This window comes from Puntigrus tetrazona, chromosome 16 (assembly GCF_018831695.1).
Source record: "Puntigrus tetrazona isolate hp1 chromosome 16, ASM1883169v1, whole genome shotgun sequence".
Taxonomy (NCBI): domain Eukaryota; kingdom Metazoa; phylum Chordata; class Actinopteri; order Cypriniformes; family Cyprinidae; genus Puntigrus; species Puntigrus tetrazona.
In genome coordinates, this window is record NC_056714.1 from 5,769,044 (window position 1) to 5,792,235 (window position 23,192).

Here is a 23,192-nt window from a genome sequence, read left to right on the forward strand (position 1 = left end):
TGATGTAGCTCTTTTTAACTCTACATATTTACATAAATTAGCTTTAGAAAAGCCAAACGCCTGAGTAGTGTGCCAATGTCTAAAAAGCGCCCAAAAGCTAAAAAGCTTGTGCTAAAAGCTAAAAAAGCCCTAAGGAGTGACATGAGAAAGAAAGCCTGAATCAAACAGGTCATTTTGGACAAAAACAAATCACCTAGTTAAATAATCAACTCACATAATATATATATTAAATTTCAGTAAGTTGTTATATTTATTTAGAACATTTGGTTCAATACATTTTTCTTATTGTAAGCCTATATATAATAATTAGTAGGACTACACACTAAATAATCAGACCTATAGGGGAGGTCAGACAACGTTTATTTTGTATTTTGTACCTTTTTGAAACAAAGACCTTGAAATGTTGTAGACCTGGGGAAGGAGTTAATGGGGTTTGGCATTTTTTTTATTTACAAAATAAATAGCTAAATTTTAAAAATAAACATGTTCAAATTTAAATAAATGTCTTATCACCTTACTACTAGTAATACAAATTATACTATTACATAATATTTAGATTAGAAACTGCCTCTAAATTAACAGAAGAAGCCCTTACCAAGATGGCCGCCCTTCCGGGTCGTGAATTTTACTGGCTGAGTCGCAACTTCCGCTCTCGACTCCTCCTTTGTCTGAGTCCTTTCGGTCCTCCGCCTAGTTATTTATTTATTTCCTTTTCGTTTGTGGGGTATATTTTTATATATCCTTATCTCTCGGTTATTGAATGACATTCGATTCCGACACATATATGCCTAAAAGCAAAGCCCCCAAAATGGATGATCTGGACTACAGTAAGTAAAGCTGTTTGAGCGTTGTGTTCAGTGCCGCATCACGACTGTTTCCTTATTCACAGGAGCTCTGGAAAGGCGTAATGTAGAAGGATGCTTCGGTGTTTTAAATGCTTGAACTCTAATTTAATCGGTTTGTTGTCGCATCTATGGTTTCTGCAGCCGCAGTATATGATTCAGTCTCTCATCAGCAGCCATTGTTCATGGATTCATTCATGTCTGGCCTCCTTCAGTTGTTTACATCTGTTATGTGTCTATTTGGTTTTATCATCAGAGCCTGAATACATTAATGTCAACATTGTGTGTCTTACAGGCCTCATGTTATATTTTTCAGCTGTTCATTATGTATCTGTTAGGTGATATTCTTGAACAGTATCTTTTGAGATCCTTATTCAGATGCAGACTTGTCATGCCTTCATTTTTAGTGAAATCTTCACTTGATAGTGCTCGTCATCTGTCGTCATCATCACGCTCGCTTCATACCTTGCTGGAAGATCTTGAAGATAAGCTGGAGGCCTACCTAAAGTGACGAGGCCGCATTAAAAACCTGAACTTTAAACAAAAAAGATGCATTGTTATGAACACAATACTTTTATTTCTCTGTTACTAATCAGATGGAAGAAAATAGGTGTGATCGATCTGTTTTGGAGATTTTCTTCTGTTGAGGATCTTTGGATCAGATGACGCTGGTGAACGTGGTCCTCGTGACATTCATGTTATTATTATTTATCCAACTTGATGAAGTATATACGTACAAATGTAGAATTTGCACATGAAATGATAAACTGACAAAAAAATCTTCTAAATTGTTTACATGTGTGTTCAAATGTTCCTATTTGAAATGAAAACACAGAGTTAGAAATAAGGGATTGGTGGTACTTTTGGCTGAATTATATATTCATTATATTTTCACAGAGAAAAGAAAGAACTTTTTTTAGTCTTTGTGCAAAATTAGGATGAAATGACAAGATGACATTATTAAACTTGGATTATTAGATTTTTTTTTTTAAGTTGCTGTTTTAGAATAAAACATGGATTAAATTTGACCTTTTTTTAATTAAAATGCTTGAAACAAGGTGGAGTTTAGAGGAAAGGGGTTGAAGTGGCTAGGTGCGTTTAGTTCTGTTGTAACAAAATGGTCTGTAACACTTTATTTTGGTAGTCCACTTAAAATATTCTACTAACAGTAAACGACTTCTTAACTACACGTCAACTAGCAGTCATTAGAGTATTAGTAGACGGTCTGCTTAATGTCTTCTAACACTTATTTTTATGAGCCCACATCATACTGATTGTCAGAAACGTTACATTATATGTAATACAACTTCTTCTACTAACCCTGAACCAGCCCTAACAGTCTTCTCTGAGAGATACTAGACATGTAGTTGTTAGTTAGTGAGAACTGGTTGACGTGTAGTTACGAAGTCACTTATAGTTAGTAGAATGCCAAAGCTGTCATTCTGATCTTTTAAGCGCCGTGTAAACAAATTGTAAGAAGTAGAAAAATGCAAAGTGCAAGCATTTCTCATCCGTTACGCAACATTGTACTGTATCTCACTGACTCAGGAGCTCATAGTGTCTTTTTTTCTTTTGGCTTGAGGATTCGAGCTGAAGATTGTGAAAATTTGTTTTGCAAGGAACGTGAGAGTATGTGTCTCTGCCTGCAGGCGCTGCTTTCCGAGCCGCTGTGGGTTTGGCTCCGTTCTGTCCCGGCCTGCTCCTTTTAAACCCTCCAAACACCAGCTGGAGTCGTCCGTTAGCCCGCAGATGATCTGAATATGAATGTCTCCCGAATGCGCTCGGCCCTGAATCGTGTGTGTGCATTTCCGTCTCGCGTCGTAAAGCGAATGATATTAGACACAGGCGGCGAGAGAAAGGGGCCAGGGTGTATAGTGAATGGGAGCGGAAGCGAAAAGCCTGCTCAGACCCAGTGTCCTCATTTCGCTGGGTTCTCTGTCTCTGCACAGTCCCAGCGGACCTGAGCCCGGAGGAGCGCTCCGAGCTGGAGGAGATCCGCCGCAGGAAAGGAGCGCTGCTTCTGGAGATCCAGAGACTGAAAGAGGAGCTGAGAGAAGCCATTATAGAGGTGGAGGGCCTGGAGAGCAGCACGGAGGGCAGGTGAGGCTCACATTTTATTGATGGGAACCGGTTTGTTCTCCAATTTGCCTCCTCTGAGAGATAGCGCTCGAATAAAAGCACTCGGACGTTATCTGTCAGTAGCTGTGTGTACAGCGCGGTCTTTGACATGAACTTGAACTCTGCGTGCTGTAGGTTTGTAGGACGCTCAAAGTGGGTCCTTGTGCTTCTCCCCTCAGACGACAAAACAGTATTGACTTCCTCTCTGTTTTTGTTCGCAGTAAAACGTTACAGAAGAGTCGGCATGTGGCCATGGGCAGGAAGAAATTCAACATGGACCCGAAAAAGGTAAGCCACGCTGTTTTAAAAAAGGAAAAATTGAGCCATCGCTTACTCAGAAATTATATCACAGGGTTGCCTTTTAATATACACAGCTGTGCTCGTAAGATTTCGTAACTTATGCAGTATATAAACTAAATAAGAGGGGTCGTGAATATCTACATGTACTCCACAAGACATTGTAATAACTGGATTCATAAAAAAGCAGACCTGTTCAAAAGTTTGCACACCTACGCCCTGCTAATTTTTATTTTAATGGCCATATCTTGGGCTCTGCTGTAATGAATCAATCATCTTTAGCAAATAAGGAAAAACCTAAAGTCTACATAGCCGTGAATCATAATACTGCGTCGTTTCCTGGATGATTTATTGATTTATGAGCAGGTCGAGTGCCTGCTGTTCTCCATTAAAAAAATCCCCAGCTCCTTCACGTTCTTGGGTTTTCCAAAGCGTGCATCTTCTGCATAATTAAACCCTTTTCAGCAGTGACTGTATAAAAAGGACTCGTACACCAACTGTTGACCTGCTCAGGACCAGCGAGGGACTCATGACCAACTATCATAAAATATAAAAATAGGCATTAATCATCCGGGAAACACAGATTATTAAGATTCAAGGGTATAATGGGGCCATTTTTATAAATGTAGGTCCTTTGGCGAATATATGTCATTCGGGACAGTGCTACGTAGAGGATAAAATGCAATTTTTACGATCCCTCTTATTTTGTTAAGATTATTAATATTCTGCAGGGTGCACGTAGATTTTTATTATGTTTTTGTCTCCTTAGCTGACCGAGCCTGCAATTTATTTGATCAGAAATACAATAAAAATGGCTAAATTGTGTGGTATTATTTAAATTGAAACGTGTTAAAATGTTATTTATTTCTGTGACCAGGGCATTGTATTCCTAGTGGAGAATGAGCTTCTCAGACACACTCCAGAGGACATCGCCCAGTTTCTCTACAAAGGAGAAGGCCTCAATAAAACTGCAATAGGAGACTATCTGGGTGAAAGGTATTGTACATGCTACAATTATCAAGAATCAAGAAATTCTAAGTGGTGAAAAAAGACGTTTTTTGTCTCAAACACATACAAAACTGTATAAAAACTATATGTTGAAATAAAAAGCATTGCATCTAATGGTTGATGTGCAGAAGTGGCAGTGCATTAGAGATGAATTTAAAGACGGTCTTCTGTGAAGGTTTTGCAAACTGTCTAACAGCTAAAGAGTTAAATGCTAATTACAGTATTTTTGAATAATATAAAACTAGCCTTGCTTGTTACTTGCTTGGTAAAATACGACTCCCTCTCTTTCAGGGATGACTTCAATATTAAAGTATTGCAAGCTTTTGTTGATCTTCACGAATTCACGGATCTGAACTTGGTACAAGCACTTCGGTAAGTCGGCGGATGTTTACAATTGCAACTTTTCTGGATGTTTCTTCGTAAAGATACAGTTGTCGTGCAGCGCTCTTGTTCCTGATGCGTTTCTGCTCGCTGCAGGCAGTTTCTGTGGAGCTTCCGCTTGCCCGGCGAGGCTCAGAAGATCGACAGGATGATGGAGGCCTTCGCACAGAGATACTGTCACTGCAATCCTGGAGTCTTCCAGAGCACAGGTCATACACGCAGACATGTTTAGTCAGAAACGCACACTGCACGGTATAGCCACGAATGAGCAGCTGCTTGTGTAGCCCAGAGAACATTTCAGAACCTGTCTCTGCTAAAGGTTCAGGAGTGTTTTATCATTGGAGAGTTGGCCTTGAAGTCTGTGTTCTCCTCGCAGACACCTGTTACGTGCTGTCGTTCGCAATCATCATGTTGAACACCAGCCTGCACAACCCCAACGTGCGGGACAAGCCCACGGTGGAGCGCTTCATCAGCATGAACAGAGGCATCAACGACGGAGGAGATTTACCGGAGGAGCTGCTCCGAGTGAGTCAGCGTTCTGAACCATGTTACAGTAATGAACACAAATGACTTCAGCAGCGCCCTTTGATTTCTGTCATGTGGAACACTGAGTAATAAAAATAGAATTTACATAAATAATTTGAAAAATAAATCTTGATATTATGGTCTAGTGAATATTAAAATGCACAAAGACACGATGCGCTTTTCAAAGTCAGAATAATATTAATAACAATAAAAATTATCAACTATTTTTAAGAAATATCCTACAATTTTCTTCCATGTTTTAATTTTACCAGTATACTCAAAAACTTTTTTATGCCTTTATTTGATTACCACCATTTTTGGTAATAAATTTGTTAAATGCGGTAAAATTAAAACACACAGCATACATTTTCTGAAAAATAAACCATTCTGTATATTGTTCTACGAATTAATGTTTTTTGTTGCAGTTGAATCAAACATTTTAAACGGGGACAAAAAAAAAAAAAAAAAAGAGTTAAACTTAATAAACTGTTGTCCGGTTGTACAAGTTTTGACATGATTTTTGATCACTAAATACTGCTAAAATATAGTCCAGAAAAATTACAATGGGAACAAATTGAAGAAAAATGAAAGAAAAAAAAAATTAGAAAAAAATCTAACTAAATTTGGGCAGAGTTTGGGTCCATGTGTCGCCCCAAATCACAGTCAGTGTGAGAGAATTATTATTTTTTTATTATAATGCTTTACGTTTGATTTTTAAAAAAAAATGCTGACTGTTATTGTTTTCATCAGAATCTGTATGACAGCATCAAGAACGAGCCCTTCAAGATCCCAGAGGATGATGGGAATGACCTGACGCACACTTTCTTTAACCCGGACAGAGAAGGCTGGCTCCTCAAGCTGGGTGAGTCCGTCCCGATGTTCTCCCGGAGTGTTTCTGTTTAACCCACGTTGTTGGCAGGGTCTCTATCATTGCCGTCGCATGATTTTCTGTGATTTCATTGCTGTGCTTTGCTCTGTTTTCCAAAAAAAAAACTAAACGAAACGGCGAAAGAAACATGGCTTCTAATGTGTTTGGCACTTTCAGAGATTTACTTTCTTTCTGCATGGCGGCTCTGTGATCTCTCAAGCACTAAAAGCTTTTAAATCTTCTTCCCTCTCCCCGTGTCTCTGTGTTTCTGTTTCCTGTGATCCCTCTTTCCCATCTCTTCTGGCTCCCGCTCTGCTTGACCTGTGATTTCTCTGCTGATGCTGGTGCTGTCCACCCTTCAGGAGGTACGTACAGCCTCTTCTCCCTCACTAGAACATCTCGCAGAGAAGCTCTGACGTCTCAGATTGAGGTTAAATGGCGTTATTCGTGGTCGAGATGCACCGATTGACATCAAACATACAAATCAGCACAACACCACTCACAGAAACTTATAGAGGCTTACAAAAAAGGAATTTGCTAAATATTATTTAGTTACGCAACATTGCATGATGAAAATGTCTCAAGACGATTGCAGTTGATTGTAAACAAGAAGTTAAAATTACAAGTTGGACACAAAATTGAAAAATAGTCGTAATCGGCAGAGTTTTGTGTCTCAGAGCAGCATGGCGGTGTTTTCCGTACTGAATGAATCCAGACTTTGAATGAATCAATTGAGTCAATGATTCCGTGGCCCATTCATAAAGTAGTCACTTGCCTTGTTTTTGAACGATTCAGCTGTTTGAACGAATCTGTTCAGTATACACCGACTCACTCATTCAAACGGTCACGTACTGCCTACTAGTTTGGTTTCATATTTAAAACTTTTATAGCATTTTCCCCCACATTTCTTATTTGTAAGTCTAAAAAATATTTAAAACGTCAATCTTCTTTATGCATTCATAATTTTGAAGCGTAACCATTTATGGCACCCTGGCTTCATCAAACACTTTGTTTAAATACATCTAATGGTCCTTCAGATGCAGCTTCTGTTTCAGCAGTTTTTTCATACTAATTTAATTAGAATGGTAACAGCTCTACAATGCCTTATTCTAAACTAATTATAACAATATAAACAAGAATTTAATGTGACACATTAAGGTTAGTGGAAAAAAACGACAATTTAAGAAACATAGTGGGAAGTGACATCTGTATATACGGCAACTCATTTTCAACAAATTGTCCGAATTGGAGGAATTGTAATTTTTTATAATTCTCTATGTAATAAAAAAATGCAATTTAAAAAAAAAGGTACATTTTAATGACACATTTGTATAATAAAAAGGACAATTTATTATTTTTGCATTGGCTTGACCACTGAAGCGGCATAAAACAACAATACTCTATTCTGATTGGCTGTTAGCGTCGGGCAGATCTTAGCTTCCACCTTGTGCATTTAAACTCTTTTAAAGCACGGCTAGCCATTGAATATCCCTTATCCAGTAGCACAAATGAATGAAATAAAACATTAAACAGACACTTAACGTTTTAACTGCATTTAGTATATTACGCGTTCAAAAACGTATCATCTGCAAAAGGTTTATAAAGGATGTTTTAATCACATAAATATTCACAGAGACCTGGAGATGAGCTCTTTGACTTTTACCAGTAAACAACAGCAACTAACGAGTACTCAGGCAATCACGTGAACCTGATCAGAGTTGGCTGGCCCAGTCCAGGCCTAATCCTCACGTGAATCTAGAAGAAACTGAGTTTGGATTTTTAAGGCAGTAGCGTGTGTAGACGTGTCTGGTGCAGCAGGCCGACAGAGGAAATGATTCATTTCTTGTGTGGTTTACACCTCTAATCCATGTAATCTTCTTTCTCAGGAGGTCGTGTGAAAACATGGAAGAGACGGTGGTTCATTCTGACTGACAACTGCCTCTATTACTTTGAATACACAACAGTAAGTCAAGGACCACGCAGCTGTATTTCAGTTTATTTGCAAAAACAGATCACTTTGTTTTAAAAAGTCAATTTTTTAAAATCTGTCATGTTATTATTGTGTTAATTAGCCCTAGTATTAGTTGTTGTTTTACCTAAAATCACTCGGCTGCGGTTTGATTGGGATTAGTTGGAATGCACAATGAAAAAATGAGAATTGTTAAAAAGGAGCTATCTGTTTTCGCAAACGAACTCTTCATGTGCAGCTCTCTGAAATGGTTTTTGGTAATCATCCATTTATGAAGCAGCATAATGAATCATGATAATTGTCATATCAAAAGTAGGGCCCTGACATTAAATTGAATAAATAAATGGACATCAACCTATTGTATGGTAATATAAGAGATTAGATATAACTATATAGGAAACCCCTAGCTCCAGACAGTTCAGCATAATTATCTGAGACCATCCAGAGATCCTTGTAGTAACTGCTTATTATCACTTATCTAGGCTACTGTTCATAAACTAGATGAAATTAATGTATTAAATTGGTGAAAAGTGACCGTATATACATTAAAATATATGTGTGTGTGTGTGTGTGTGTGTGTAGGATAAGGAGCCCAGAGGCATTATACCATTGGAGAATCTGAGTATTCGAGAGGTTGAAGATCCCAGAAAGCCAGTAAGTCTGTTGAGGTTCTCATTAAACAGGCAAATACAGCTAATTAAACAACAGTTTCCATGACACTTTTTATAGCTCACCTGCGGGTTTCTTTATTGGCCTTCAGGGCTGGGCCGTATATCAGAGACAGTTTGTGGGCTCCGCTTGTTGACGGAGATGTGTTTTCTGTGCAGAACTGTTTTGAACTCTACATCCCTAATAACCGCGGGCAGCTGATTAAAGCGTGTAAGACCGAGGCCGACGGCCGAGTGGTGGAGGGAAACCACATGGTGTACCGGATCTCCGCTCCCACCCCGGAGGAGAAGGACGAATGGATCCACAGCATCAAGTGAGTAAACCACCAGCACCGAAGGGCTTCATGACGATCTCAGGCATGGGAAGGAGTTAAACCTGACTTTTATCAGCCCCGGGCAAATGTTTGCATAACTGAAGTATATTTGCATTTCCTGATAGGAATGGCAGTATATATGCCGGTGTAGTTATTTTAATTCTGATACTTCAATAACAGCACAGCAGAAACTTACATGAAGTTATTTAAGTGTCAGTTAGCACGCTATATCTCCAGTAATGTCTTGCACAAGTAAACGTCCCTCAAAAGATGATCAGATTTGAGACGAGCTGATATTTTTGAAGAAAATGATAGCTGTAGCCGTGCTGCTTCGGTTCAGTAAGGGCTCATCTGTAAATGTTACTACCGTTTAGTGCTATCAAACAATTAATGACATCCAGAATAGTTTCCGTTTACATAATGTGTATATTCATTATGTTTGCACAGACACACACATTCAGTATATTTTTACAGGTAAATATTTATAGTCAATTTATATATAAACATATTTAATGTAAAGATAACATTTTTCTTACACATCAACCAAGATTTACAGCAAAAAGACACATGAAGCACCAGCTGAAGCGATTGCACTAAAAGAGCATTCGCTTGATAAAATAAACGAGAGGAATCAGAAGCGTGCGTATGAATCACGATACAGTACACCTTACAGGTTTAGGCATGGCACCTGAGATGAGCTTGTGTTTTGTTTCAGATCTGCCGTGAGCGTGGACCCCTTCTACGAGATGCTCGCCGCCAGGAAGAAACGCATTTCCCTAAAGAAGAAAGAAGAGCAGCCCTGAAAGTCCCCCGTTCCTCCTCACTCCATCCATCCATGCGCTCCCTCCATTCTCTGGGAAACCAATGATCCTTCATCAAGGTAGCTCTCGTCAGATCAATCTGTTATTCTGGTTTTATGGAGAGATGGATGTCATTGGGAAACCAGAACATCGCCTTCGTCGTCTTCATCATCTTCAGTTTGGATTTCGGTGGTCTTGACTGCATCGTTTATTTCCACACTTCTCCTACACTTGCACACTACAGTGTTCCTCACTATCACGCTAGTCTGTACAGACACTCACTATATTACGCTGACTTTCTATAGGACTTCACTAACGTTCATGTAACGCTCCATCCTCATCTCACGCTCCCTCCTGCTATTGACAGCGTTTTACTGTGAAGTTCTTACACAAACAGGGTAGACGACCAAACAGCCTGACGTATTCTTCATCACCACCACCACCATCATCATCATCATCACCACCAGGGGCAGACCTAACCGAAGCTTTAGCAGAAAAGAGTGGGATGTTTTGTTCACGCTGACCCTCGCTGTTGACTTACTGAGTCTTTTCTGCTGCCCGTCTTAACGTTATTTAATCTCAACTGACACTATTTATCTCTGACTCTTTCGAGTTTATTTACATGTTATGAATGAAGATGTACATGAAGGTCATTGCTGTTCACGCCACATATCGAGTGTTACTGAGCTCAGCGTGTCACTTCCGTTTACCTGTTAGTGACATATCACTATATCTGTGAGACCGGATACGAGTTACACTAATGTTGGTATCGGCCCCCCGGCGATGTCACTTCCTGTGCACGGCCGTGTTACACTTCACTAACCCATCAGAACATCCGGAGAAACACTCATCATTTTTTGTGAATCCTTGAATAAGCTCCTTCACCTTAAAAAAAAAGAGCCTTAAAAGTCCCTCGGCCCTGTTTCTGAATGTTCTTACACTAGTGTTTCAACTAAACTAACTAGGTTTAAACTCAACCACAGGGGCTGCAAAACTGTTCTAGAGAAAATCTCACGAAAACATGTCCAGATTATGCAGCACACTAAGAAATGTGAATTTGTGTAATAAAAAGGCTGATTTTCAAGATTTTTATTTATTATTATTGTTTGGCATTGTTTCCATAACGAAGCACATTTCCTCCTAGATGCATACAGGCGTTTGGTGGAATGAAATCTTTTTTTATTATTATTATTATTATTATTATTATTATTATTTCTTTGAAATTTGAGTCATGATCTTGACAGATTTGGTGAGATTTGCTCTCTTACTATTTCCTACTACAAGAAAAAAAAAATTAATGAATTAAAAATGTTATTAAAGGACTGCTCATGATGAAAATGTACTCCCCCACAGTCCAAGATGTTTCTTTATCAGATTTGTACAAATGTGTCTCTGCAGTGAATGGGTGCCGTCAGAAAGAGCCGATAAAGTCAATCAGAAATGGATTTGTTCGACTTCAAACTGTTCATGCTGTGAATCAGTCTGAATAAGGAGAGAAATCAAGCCCCGTTTACGATCCAAAACAGATCTAAACAAATGTATAGCTGGATTTCCAGTAATTGTAGACTATGGATTTATAAAAAGTAGTTAAAAACATCTTAGTGCTGGATTAGTATCAGCTTTTGTCTTCTCCAGATGTTAACTGATGAACTGGAGCACTCTGGATTATTGTGGGGGTTCTCGTTCTGACGGCACCCATTCACTGCAGGGCATCCATTGCTGGGACCGTGATCCAAATCTGTGAGAGGAAGTACATTTTCAGTTCCTTTTTGCGTGAGCTGTTTCAATTTGAAGTCCTATCTTTCAGAATGTCTTTGCTGCTTTTTCCCTTTGAAAAGATGTTTTCTTCTTGTCCCCGATCCTAAGATGCGTGCCAGACGATGCGGTGAGCTGTATTGTATTGTTGCTTGTGTGAAACACTAGTCGCTCCTCGTACCCAGAGGAGTCCATGGCAGCTTTTTCCGATGTACATGATATTTTGCCTTTTCCGTTTGTAAATACATGTTGTTCTGTTTGTTTACGACACGAATCGATAGCGTTTTTTTTAATTTATTGTTTTTCAGTTCTTTCTTTCTATGTGAGAAATAAGGACGGGGGTTGCATGTTGTACTGAACCGAAGCGTCTTTCGGGCGACTATTAGCGTTCTGTATTTCTAAACTCAACTCGCTCGAAGAATCGCAACCGCTGTTAAAATAGGCTACTGATTATAAAATCGCAAACGAATCCAATCTGTAACGATCTTTAAAACGACTGATCATACGGAACACTAATAGCGTCTGTAGTCTAACATAATAACCGCTCTATTTAAATATACTAATTATGAAACGGTCGATACTGAGAGTTGTTTAGCAGTGCATTTTGCTTGACTTTTGTGATTTTTCCCGATTAATATAAAGCTTGGCTGTAGTAATTGAGACCTATTTAATAGTTTGGGGTTAGAATCCGTGTTTATATGGCACTTTACTAGAGTTCAGCACAGTTTCGACTAAATCACGACTCGTTTTTCCTCTCTACGAGTGCGTAACTAGCACTGCAGTTCTTAACTGGTTTAAGCTTTGCTGCACACGTAAAGGATGCCAGTATCCAGCATCCGTGCCGAATCGTTTGAAGTGATCTGCTTCACATTGTATCGTATGTGACTAAGAGACTCCAAGTGTTAAATGGCATCAGCTGCTGACTGCAACAGTACATTCCTTGATATAAGCTATGCGTTTAAACTCATCTTTCGAGCATGACGTGGTCCGATGAAGACGCTAGAGTGACTTGAATATGTGTTGGAGAAATCCGGGGCATTGTTGATGAGAAGTGCAAAGGTGCCAAAGCCTTTCAGCTAGTCTGTGAGTACAGCAGGACAAATGAAAGCATTTCCTCTTCCTCCTCTTTGTTTTCTCTCCCGGCTTCTGATTGGCCACAGAATGGTACAGATTGTTGGAAAATTCATGTAGCAAAATGAAAACTCAGTTATGGTACACTGGTGCCAATCAACTCTAATAAACAAAATGGATAAAAAAACAAAAAGCATTCACGTCGTGTGTTTTATTCATTGAAATATCGGTCTTGTATCTCATGATTATCGCTTTGTTTGTTCATTTTGGTTTTAGCGTTGGTCGTACAAATGCGTGACGAAATTTGCCACCAAATTGTTGGCAGGTCAGAGTATTTAAATGACATATATTTGACTTTAACGTTATTGCAAACTACATCATTCAGTGTTGGACACCTGTAGACGGATATAAAGCGAGCTCTTGATAGTTGATGATGTTGCTTATGTTTGCTCCATTGGTCTGAACATGAAGTGTGTTACCGTGGTGTCATGTTTTTCATCCTGCTTAGCTTTAGCTTGTTAGCTCATTTCCTGACTGATAACCAGAACGATTAGCACGGCCTAATCTTGTTATCCTGTTCCTCAGCAGAGCACAGGCTTCCCATAATGCCACAGTAAACGCAAACACATGCACTTCAGTTCACTTCCAGACGAAATTATTAAGAAATCTGTTGCCAACGTCATGTCAGAAAACATTTTTATATATAATGATTGTGGGTTTTTTTTACTTCTGGAACGCTATTGCCGTGTGTTGAAGGCTTTTAAGAAGCTTTACAGAAAAATCACCAACGTGATCACCAGCAAAAATAAAAGAGCGTCTGTATTTTCTGCAGGTCCCTATCAAACGCTCCACGTACTTAATTAGCTTAGTTTCTAATAATAGCAATGAAGAGCAGTTTAAAGAGTCTACATAAGGGACTACATGAAGTCTTCACTCTAGAAATGCAATGGAAATCAATCACGAATTGGTCAGGAGCCATGAAATTGCTATGAAAAAATGTCTTAGTTGCTTTATTGCATTTCTGCTTTCAAAACTGTAAACAAATGAAAACAGGTTAATCAAAACATACATACAGATACGCAAACGTTAGTGTAAAATGATCTTTTAAGTAAATTAACAGCACATTAAACCTAAATCGAATCACAACAATCTGTAAAGCATCTCAGAACAGCTGCTTATTTAGCTCTGTTTCGAGGTGGCTAAATATTTGAACGTCTGGACAGTACAGTCAAACCTAGGAAATACCGATTTCAATTACACTTTAATTATAGAAAAAACAAAACAATGTACAAACACATGACTCTTCTCTTTGGTGTCGCTGTATCTTCAGATTCTTCTTACAGTACAAGAAAATCAGTCTTTGAACTGCTCAGCTAGAGTTCTTCTCTATTTTTTTACATCTACATTCATAGCACTTCTGTCCTATTCGTGATCTACGCTTTTCTATTCAAGTTATGACAATATGGCATATGCTTGCATCGAACGTTCAATGGCACCGAAAAGCCATTTATAGAATACAAATATAAAAGTTCAGTAAGAAAACATTCTCTGAGCAAAACACTAAAACAATACAAAACGGGTCCCTGCTGAAATCCTGGAGGTCACGGGGTCATTCAAGTTTCTTGTATAAACGGAAGGCAATATATTTGAAGTGATTATGAACGAATTTCGCATCGAAACCGGATTACGAGTCGTCAGAGCACTTTAATGGCAGGGGTCGAAGGGGTATTTGGTGACCCCGCCGTGCAGCTCCACCACTGACTCCGCCCAGGCGATGATGTCGCCGGTCATGTGACCCCCGCACGACGCCAGGCTGTAGATGTCATGCGGCGTGAGAACGTGAGACCACATCTGAACGTCTGAGACTTCACCAACGAACGCCTGCGTCGCATCGAAGCGGCCGCCCAGTGTGTCCTAAGCAGAACGAGATCGGCGAGCGTTATATTAGATTCAGAGTTTAGTGCGTCTTACACTTGCACTTCGCCTAACTTTATACATAAAGCCAGCTTCATGAATGAAACTTTTTGCTTACTAATCACATTTGCGATTAATCACAAAACCAGTCAAGACTTTTCCATTGATGTATGGTTTGTTAGGATAAGATGACATTTGGCCGAGATACAACTAAAATATAAAATCCGACGATGCAAAAAAATCGAAATATTGAGAAAACTGTCCAAATGAAGATCTTGGCCATGCATATTACTCATCGAAAATTAAGTTTTGATAGATTTATGGTAGGAAACAAAATACCTTTCAAATGCTTTACATGGGATCAAGTTGATCATTTGGACCCATACAACGTATTTTTTGCTATTGCCACAAATATCCCTGTGCTACTTATGACTGCTCTCCAGGCTCACGAATGCAGTATTTGAATAATTTTGTGAAAAAGAAATACACTTTAGCATCTTTCTTCCTTTGCAGCGATATATACCAGCTGTTGCTATTCGTGTGTTCGTATCTTTTGCTTAACATCCAAAGAAAAAGGCTAAATATGACGTTACCTGCTCCTGTCCCAGTATGAAGACTCCTCCAGGTTTGATGGGATGCCAGGGTGACAGGTTTTCTCCCGATCCTCTCTTCACTCCGTCCTGATAGGCCTCCCACAGACCGTCCCGCGTCGACCACGTCACACACACATGGTGCCATTTACCATCACTCACTGAGAGCGGAAGAGTGACGGCCTGTCAACACACACACACACACACACACACATCAGACCAGAACAAAGAGCATATCACTTCTCGTATTACACACAGATATCTTTGTGCTCTGTTCTCTCTCCTCTTATTTCCCCATCTGTCTAGTCCAAAAAATCCTAATGGAATGTGAACTGGCCTCATTTTTGGAATGTTGAATCTTAAAAGATTCAAATGGGATTAAATAGAATGCTCTTGAATTCAAATACGATCCTGCTGGATGAACTGAAATTCTTTTTATTACTTAGACGTGTATTAAATATTGAACATTATTTAACTGAGACATTTAACTAGACAGTATTTGCTGTCCTTTCTGTTCATCTGTGGATCCCGAACAATGAAATGCATAATGGTTTCCACAAAAATACTGGACAACACTACATAATCAAGAAATGTTTCTTAAGCAGTGAATCAGTATATTAGATTGATTTCTGAAGATCATGTGACACTGAAGCCTGAAGTAATGATCCTGAAAATTCAGCTGCGCATCACGGGAATAAATTAGAGACGTATATAGGCCTATTCACATAGAAAACAGCTATTTTAAATTACAATATTATTTCGCTGTAACAGCTTAACTGAGAACAAGAGACATCCTATGAATTGTTGTAGTGATCTAGTTAGCCAAGGGGTAATCAGTCTTTTTAAATCTCCACTTCAGTAGCACCAGACTTTTTCCATTTTTATTCCTGATTATATACAACATTTGAATTCTTATTTGCATATTTAAGCCTAACATAAAGCATTTTTTTTTTGCATCTTTTTATCAATTAGCTGTCTCGCCTTAGCTATGAGCAGGCTAATATTTTAAGCCTACTGTCAGCAGTTTCACTCACTCTGTCATCCACCAGCAGCTCCATGGGGTTGTTTCCCCACTCGATGAGCACCAGCTCGTTGGCCTGTCCAGGCACGGAGTACGAGAAGGGTGTCCCGAGCCCCGGGGCGATGCCAGCCTTCATCCACAGACACAGTGTGAAGGAGAAGATCTCGTGCAGCAGCGTGCGCTTCACTCGCCCGTACATGTAGTTAGTTCTCATGGGGAAGCCGATCTGGAAAGCCTCTTTGCTCTTCTTTCTAGAACCTGTGGACATGATGATCAGAGTCAGGCAGGACCGTGCAGTTTATCAGGGACTTGCAAACCAATTAAATGTGAACTTAGGTCTATCATCCAGATGATGAACATCTGGAGCATCTAAGGACCAAAACCGGCCTGATTGATCCGACTAAGGTGGTCTTAAGCTGGGTTCTCACCCGTGTCGGTGAGCCTGTGCTGAAGCTGACTGAGCACCGCGTCCAGTTTACTGTGTGCTCCAGCACCCTGTGCTTCTCTGTGACCCTGCAGGTTATACGACAACCTCGCGGAGCCGTGCTCCGAAGCCTCGTTGTCATGGTGACCGTTGTCGTGGCTGTTGTCATCATGGTGGCTGTCATCGTGGCGATCGTCGCCATGGTGATCGCCATCGTAGCGATCGCCATCGTAGCGATCGTCGCCATGGTGATTGCCATCGTGGTGTTCGTCGCCATGGTGATCATCATCGTCATCGTGGTGATCGTCGCCGTGGTGATCGTCATCATGGTGATCAGCGTGGTGGCTCTCGTCGTGAGGATCGGCGTGGTCGCTGTGGCTGTCGTCGTGGTCTCTGTCGTCATGGTGATCGTCGCCGTGGTGACCGACCTCATCCTCCTCGTGGTCGCTGTGAGTGGAGTGATGGTGCTGCATCTGTTGCTCCAGAGCGCCGATCTTCCTCTGCAGGAGGTCCTTCAGTGAGCTGGAGTAGCTGCTGGAGGTGTTTCTCGTCTGCAAACACAATCACAGAGGTTTTTTTAATTGCATAGTACAGTGCTATTATAAAGCATTTCTCAGTTTTACCTTCGTTTCTATAAACAAGCTTGTGGACCTTCACTACAGTACAAATCTATAGTTCTATGAGTTGAAATGGATTTGGGCAGAATTGTAGCCATCTGGTGAAAAAAAAGATCAAAAAAGACCTCCCCAACTTCTTGTTTCTTTCCAGGTTTGATTTCACATGGTGCTGTAAAATGTATCATATTTAACATTATATAGTAATATAATGTTAAATATCATTATATTACTATAATGACATTTAATGTGTCTAGAAGATTGCAGTTGATAGAAGGAGGATATCTTGTATGTTTTAAATTGCCTTTTAATGATCGATGGATGAATGGTGAATAAAACAATGTCATCTTATCATTCCTTCACAAGCAGCTTTTAGAAGTGAACGTATATAGAAGGTGCTCGGTGTCATTCACACAAACACTAAACACCATAATGGTGAGACACATTAAACTAAAATATGCAATAAACATGAATTTAACAACATTAGATGTAACATTCGCCCCTAATAAACATAACTGTTAAGAAAAACATTAAATTCAAACTAAATTTGAAATACAACGCAGGGAATTCTGGAAAAGTCCATTTACGTTTTAGGAATTTACCGTTAAACGTTTAATAGGTTTTTACTCAAGCATTTTTTGTTAAAATCATGGTCATTTTTTACAGTGCAGGGTGTGAAAAAGCTTATTATTGCGTTCATATAGGTCAGCAGCAAACACATTGTTTAATAAAACAGGTTTGCATCATATTCTGAGCTTCACTGTTTTGATTCATTCTGATGAACACTGAACCATACATTAACAGAAAGCTTATTTAAGCTTATTTATTCAGTTTTCAGATTATGTATGAATCTCAATTTGAAGAACCAATTGTTATGACAGGTTTTAGTCTATAACTACAGTAACATTACGTTCACACGGCGCACACATTTCTCTCAAGGGAAAACTGCAATTAGTAACTACAGTCTTATTAATTACTTGCAAAATGAACACTTGTTACTTGAAAAACATAACTGGTGTAACTGTACATTAACCGTGTGTTACTGTAAATACCTGCAGGTTGTCGAGCCGCTGCTTCAGACTCTGCAGCATCTTGCTCATCTGCTCCGGCGTGGACGAGGGCGAAGGAACCTCCTCCGTCACGTGCTTCTCACTCAGAGCACCTTTCCCGGCGTGATGCCCTCCGACCACGTCGCCGTAGTGACCCAGCTCCAGCCCGAGGGGCCCGGCGTGGGGTGCTGTGGGGTAGGCGTGATGGGCGTGATGGGCCAGCTGCGCAGGCGTGCGGCTCAGACCCTCGCACAGGTTCAGTTTGGCCGTCAGATCCCGGATGGTCTCCCTCTGGTCCAGGATGGTTTCCTTCTGCTGCACCAGACTCTCCCGCAGGTGCAGGATCGTGGCTTTGGCCTCCTCGGACATCCCCCACCAGCCGTTGCTGTTCCCGCCGTGGTGTCCCGGGCCCCCGGGGCCCCCGGGGCCGCCCGCTGACGGAAAACACCCGGGATCGGCATCGGCCGGGATCGGGGTGCAGATGAAGCGGGGATGAGGGTTGTAGTCTGAACCCGGCATTCCTGTCCCAGCGCTCACGGCAAGACAGATGGCACAGAAGAAGAAGGAGAAAAGCCCCTCGCTCTTTCTTGAGCTGGCCGGATGCATTTCTGTGCGATTAATGCAGCCGAACTGATCAAATAGTCGGCTATTTGATGTTTAAAGCTCCTAGATCCGTACCTTCAAGAGAAGGAGCGCAGACCTTCTTCGGTCTAAATCCTGTCTCTTGCTGCTCACTGTGTGTTTCTCAGCCTCCTCCTCTCCAAGGTCACCAGCCGTTCAGAGAGCATGTGTATTTACATGTAATCCGTCTGATGATCCCGCCCGACTGAAACCTGGAGAAAGAGTTCAAGAAAACCCTTGTCATGATACATTCCCAAAAGACATCTTTTACGTTAAACTATGACCTATCATAAACACAAATTTGCTTAAATGTCATTTCTATTGAATTCCTATTTTAAGTAGGTACATATTTATATGATCTTCAGTTTGCTTTAACACTTTCTAGTTCTTCTAAAAAGCATCTACTGATACTTTAAAAAACCTCAGAAACTATTGGACTAATCTGTAATTTAACACCAAGAACGCCTTCAAAGGAGTCTTCGAGAAGGACGCTCCATTTAAGAGTTCAGGATAATCAGTTCCACGAAGCTACTAAATTAATACAGGACAGGCATTTACGCCGGGCAAGTGGAAGTGTGTACGTCAGAGTCTGTCCTAATGAGGATAAATCAAGAAAAGAGTCGTCATCAACGGTCTGCGGAGGATTAGCGTGTGTTTGAGAAAGAGAGAGAGAGTGTTATGTATCTACTCTACCTGCTGAACTTTACCCATTAATTGGATTAATTAAGTGCTCGGACTGATGGCTGGCAGAAAGACAGCTGGACGCACACGCTGTCCACAACGTAAAGGAGAGAGGGAGCGTTCGGTACGACTGTACCGCATCAGTGGAAAAGAGGATGCAGAATGTAGAAATTAAGAAGTAGGATTCAAACTGAAGAAAATAACGCAGAGAAACTCGTGTATAAAAAGTATTATAACAGACAATTAATATAATGTATAACCCAAGTCTGAGCCAAACAACAGCGTATAAAAAACTGATTAAAATGTGAAATCTGTACTTCTGTTTAGTTATCTGAAAAAGTAGCAAGTGTTTGTGATGCTGTTTATCAAATTTATTCAAATTTGTTGTGATGGCTGTTAATTCTTGTGTCATTATTGAAGTTGAAATTAAAATCCAACACCAAATGAATTAAAATAATCAGTTGTGTTCATATTTGTTACCATGGAAATTTAATGTCTACATTCCTTCCTACAAGTTGTCTACAATATGTGTGTGTGTGTGTGTGTGTGTGTGTGTGTGTGATGAATGTCCTTGTGCTGCACTTGAATAAATGGCTCTTTCCAATTCCATCTTCAGTTCAACAATATGTTGCGTTTGGCCATTGCGATTCAAATAGAGTTTTTGTCAACTGAAAAGAGTCCTTTCTTTGGATCTCAATGTTACTCATCCCTGACGCACAACAGACAACTTGGATGACGGTTAGTGTGGGTTCTGCCTGAGGTTTGTCTAGTAAGAGGTGAGAGCGTCTGCCAATGGTCTGCGTTCAACAGTGGAAGGATTCTGCTGTGAGACAGACAACCACTGATGAAAGCGGAAGAAGTACAATATATACAATAAGTGCACATATATATATATATATATCTGACTGGTGAGTTATGAAGCACATGATCAAATCTGGACTCCACAGATCGTGTGCATGTGTGTGTGAGAAGATCACAAGCTTAGAAAGCGTGACAGATGGACGTGGTTGAGAACAGCGTGAAGCTCTCTCTCAATCCTCACTTCATCTCAGTTTATCTTCCTGTCTAATTCCACACGATTAGCCTGATTGTGGGGTTCGAATGAAGGCAGAACTTTAAGTCAGACACATGCAATGCAGTTTAATGCGCTTTCTGCTGAATCCATAAAAAAAGTATTAACAACTATATCTAGTCTAGTGAAGAACCATCTGGATCTTCAGATGCTTGATAATTCTGCTTTATAAAAAAAAGCCATTTCATGTGCAATACGTCATTTTTCACTTAAATATCACAGATGCTCTTCTCAGATATTTGAGAGCGTTTACAAAGCACATTCAGAATTATAGCCAAGAGAAATTAATTCAATTAACTTTATCGACGATTAAATGAAAATGTATGTAATTCATGAGTGTTTTTAATCCATTTAAGTAGCACTTATATGTAATATCATAATAGCTATTGTTGCAATTTTTAATATACTACTGAATTATGCACTACAGTTAAAACTTTAATTAGTTATGTTGAGCTGCAATTGTGCTGTAAAGTTCAACACAAGATCATTATATATATATTTGTGCCAATAATGCAAATGTTTTAATCGTTAACTCCTCAATCACTACCTCAAATAAGACGCAATTGATCAAGAAAACATCTAAAGAGTTCTAGCATCTGAAGAAAATAAGCAGCCAAACAATCAAATACATCTTCATGAAATATAATCATATCTAAAGAGAGAATCGGAGAACTGAAGTGTATGCATCAGATCATCAGACCATCTCCATCTCCACTCAACAAAACACAAACAGTGCATGACAGCCATAAACAATCTGTCAGTAGCAGAGACTTACAGTAACAGCGCAGACGCCGCGGCTGATGTGTCGAGGCTGTGGGTATCTGTGGACTCCTGCAGGTTTGTCCTGTACTGTTAGTCCAAATCAGTCACCAGACGGCTTGTAAGGGACTTAATCCAGTGGAGTGTGTTTAACACGCCCCTCTCCGCCTCTTCTCTTCCGTCGCCCCCGCTGCTCAACAGCAATTAAAGTCTCTTTTGTCCTGCGCTCGTTAACCCCAGACTATCTCAGGAGCTTGCAGTTAGTGATTTCATTACAGAGTTTCACCGTTGTGATGAAATGATGAGATGAAATGTTTGGGATGTGCTAGGTTTGACATTATAGAGCATAGACAAAGAGACAATATAGAGAGCAGGCTTTATATATAAGCAATTTTATCACATGGTTACGCCTATAAGTGGCTTATTAGCATGCATATTATATTAGACATTTATTAGTGCTAATTAAGTTATATTCTACATGACCTTATTCTACATCACTAACTCTACTCATAAACCTAACAACTACTGCAGTAACTATTAAGAAGCAGCAAATACCTTGTTACCTTGTTTCTATCTTTATTATTGTAGTTTTAAATGATATATTAAATTAGTATGATCATTTGATTTAGTTTTTTTAAACATATTCAGTTTAAATACAGTTATATACAGTTTAGGTGTCATTTAATGTATTAACTAACATGAACAAACAATGAGCAATCCATTTATTAATCTTTGTCAATGTTAATTAATATTGCTACAATCACTGATCGTCATGTTAGCAATAACTAATGTTAACAAACACAACTTGTGATTTTAATAATGCATTAGTCAATGTTGAAATTAGCAGTAACTATTAATAAATTATGTAGAAGGATTGTTCATTCTTAGTTTATTTCGCTTAAACTTTTTATACATATAGTTTTTGTTCCTTTTTGTGTGTCGCTTTGCATAAAAGTGTCTGCTTAATGCATGATTGTAATTTTAAAAAATGAACATACATGAACATACAAATGCGATGCTTCACCTTTGATTTAAAAGCTGAATAAATACATCCTGACCATCGTGTTCTGCTGCAGGATTTGAGACGACAAACCGAGATCTTTTTCTGCTTTCATAGATTTTATTGTATCGAAGCATCGAGCAACACTTCCTGTAAATATGTCTGAGTCACGTCACAACCACAGCTTGGCCGACACGCTGTATCAGACCGTAGACGTGGAGTCTTTGCTCCTCTCTGGAGGCTGTGTTTTGCCACATGCTGTCACAGGTCTTTACAAGATAACCGGCCTAATTAAAGTCTGAGCAGAATCCAGCACAGCAGCCACCGAGACAGATGGACGCTGATTGAGGTCAGAGGCAATATGCACAAACACAAAGCACAGAAAGACCGAGAGAAAGGTGAACAGGACAGACTTTGTCTCACATTAGTGACTCATTAATTACCGTCCAGTCACAATGTAACAGACAGTTTGGACGATCACCGAAAACACCGCAGTGTGATAATCCATTATTCGGAGCCAAACAATGAGGATAAAAACTGGATTGTGCTTAAAAAATTATTCGTCTTTCAGTTCGACAGAACAGAAATGTAAAACAGTGACTGGAAAAACAAACGGTGACATGAAATATGGTGGCTAGACTTAAAAGAGAAAAACTACCACAAAAATGTAAGAAACGACTCTCAGAAACTCTACTGAACAAGTCGTGAAAGTACACTACGTGTCCCATTATCCCATTGTTCTCCAGTCAGGTTAGTTAACCTGCTTGTTGTTACCTGTGGTGTGTCAGCTCTGCTTCTGTTTCCAGGAAGACAGGAAGAAATCAGCTCAGA

The 23,192-nt window shown here is 39.8% G+C and overlaps 2 protein-coding genes across 3 annotated transcripts; one reads left to right on the forward strand and one right to left on the reverse strand.

The window, feature by feature from the left end:
* The first annotated feature begins 648 nt into the window (after window positions 1–648).
* cyth2 (cytohesin 2) lies at window positions 649–12,809 on the forward strand. Its single transcript, XM_043261343.1, has 12 exons — window positions 649–827; window positions 2,792–2,942; window positions 3,182–3,248; window positions 4,135–4,253; window positions 4,557–4,637; window positions 4,743–4,855; window positions 5,023–5,171; window positions 5,922–6,033; window positions 7,926–8,002; window positions 8,591–8,662; window positions 8,836–8,990; window positions 9,706–12,809. The coding sequence occupies exons 1-12, from the start codon at window positions 761–763 to the stop codon at window positions 9,791–9,793; spliced, it is 1,251 nt and encodes a 416-aa protein (XP_043117278.1). The 5' UTR covers window positions 649–760; the 3' UTR covers window positions 9,794–12,809.
* An 814-nt stretch (window positions 12,810–13,623) lies between these two features.
* On the reverse strand, window positions 13,624–21,491 carry si:dkey-283b15.2 (neuronal pentraxin-1). Of its 2 annotated transcripts, XM_043260424.1 has the most exons (6): window positions 21,378–21,491; window positions 18,232–19,061; window positions 16,570–17,116; window positions 16,155–16,399; window positions 15,124–15,303; window positions 13,624–14,530 (listed from the first exon to the last, which is right to left on the reverse strand). In XM_043260424.1, exons 2-6 carry the CDS (start codon window positions 18,832–18,834, stop codon window positions 14,321–14,323), a joined length of 1,785 nt encoding a protein of 594 aa, XP_043116359.1. In that variant the 5' UTR covers window positions 18,835–19,061; window positions 21,378–21,491; the 3' UTR covers window positions 13,624–14,320. The 2 variants fall into 2 exon arrangements, with proteins under 2 accessions (XP_043116359.1, XP_043116358.1); XM_043260423.1 differs by lacking the exon at window positions 21,378–21,491 and having other exon boundaries at window positions 18,232–19,959.
* Window positions 21,492–23,192: the final 1,701 nt, after the last annotated feature.

What these genes read in the sequence shown, in the direction of transcription:
- cyth2 (XM_043261343.1), top strand. Translation starts at nt 761, where the DNA reads ATGACATTCGATTCCGACACATATATGCCTAAAAGCAAAGCCCCCAAA. An exon ending in GAGAGCAGCACGGAGGGCAG is followed by an intron (nt 2,943 to 3,181) that starts GTGAGGCTCACA and finishes TTTTGTTCGCAG; the next exon opens with TAAAACGTTACAGAAGAGTC. An exon ending in AACTTGGTACAAGCACTTCG is followed by an intron (nt 4,638 to 4,742) that starts GTAAGTCGGCGG and finishes TGCTCGCTGCAG; the next exon opens with GCAGTTTCTGTGGAGCTTCC.
- si:dkey-283b15.2 (XM_043260424.1), bottom strand. Translation starts at nt 18,834, where the DNA reads ATGCATCCGGCCAGCTCAAGAAAGAGCGAGGGGCTTTTCTCCTTCTTC. An exon ending in AGCGGCTCGACAACCTGCAG is followed by an intron (nt 17,117 to 18,231) that starts GTATTTACAGTA and finishes TTGTGTTTGCAG; the next exon opens with ACGAGAAACACCTCCAGCAG. An exon ending in GCACAGGCTCACCGACACGG is followed by an intron (nt 16,400 to 16,569) that starts GTGAGAACCCAG and finishes TCATGTCCACAG; the next exon opens with GTTCTAGAAAGAAGAGCAAA.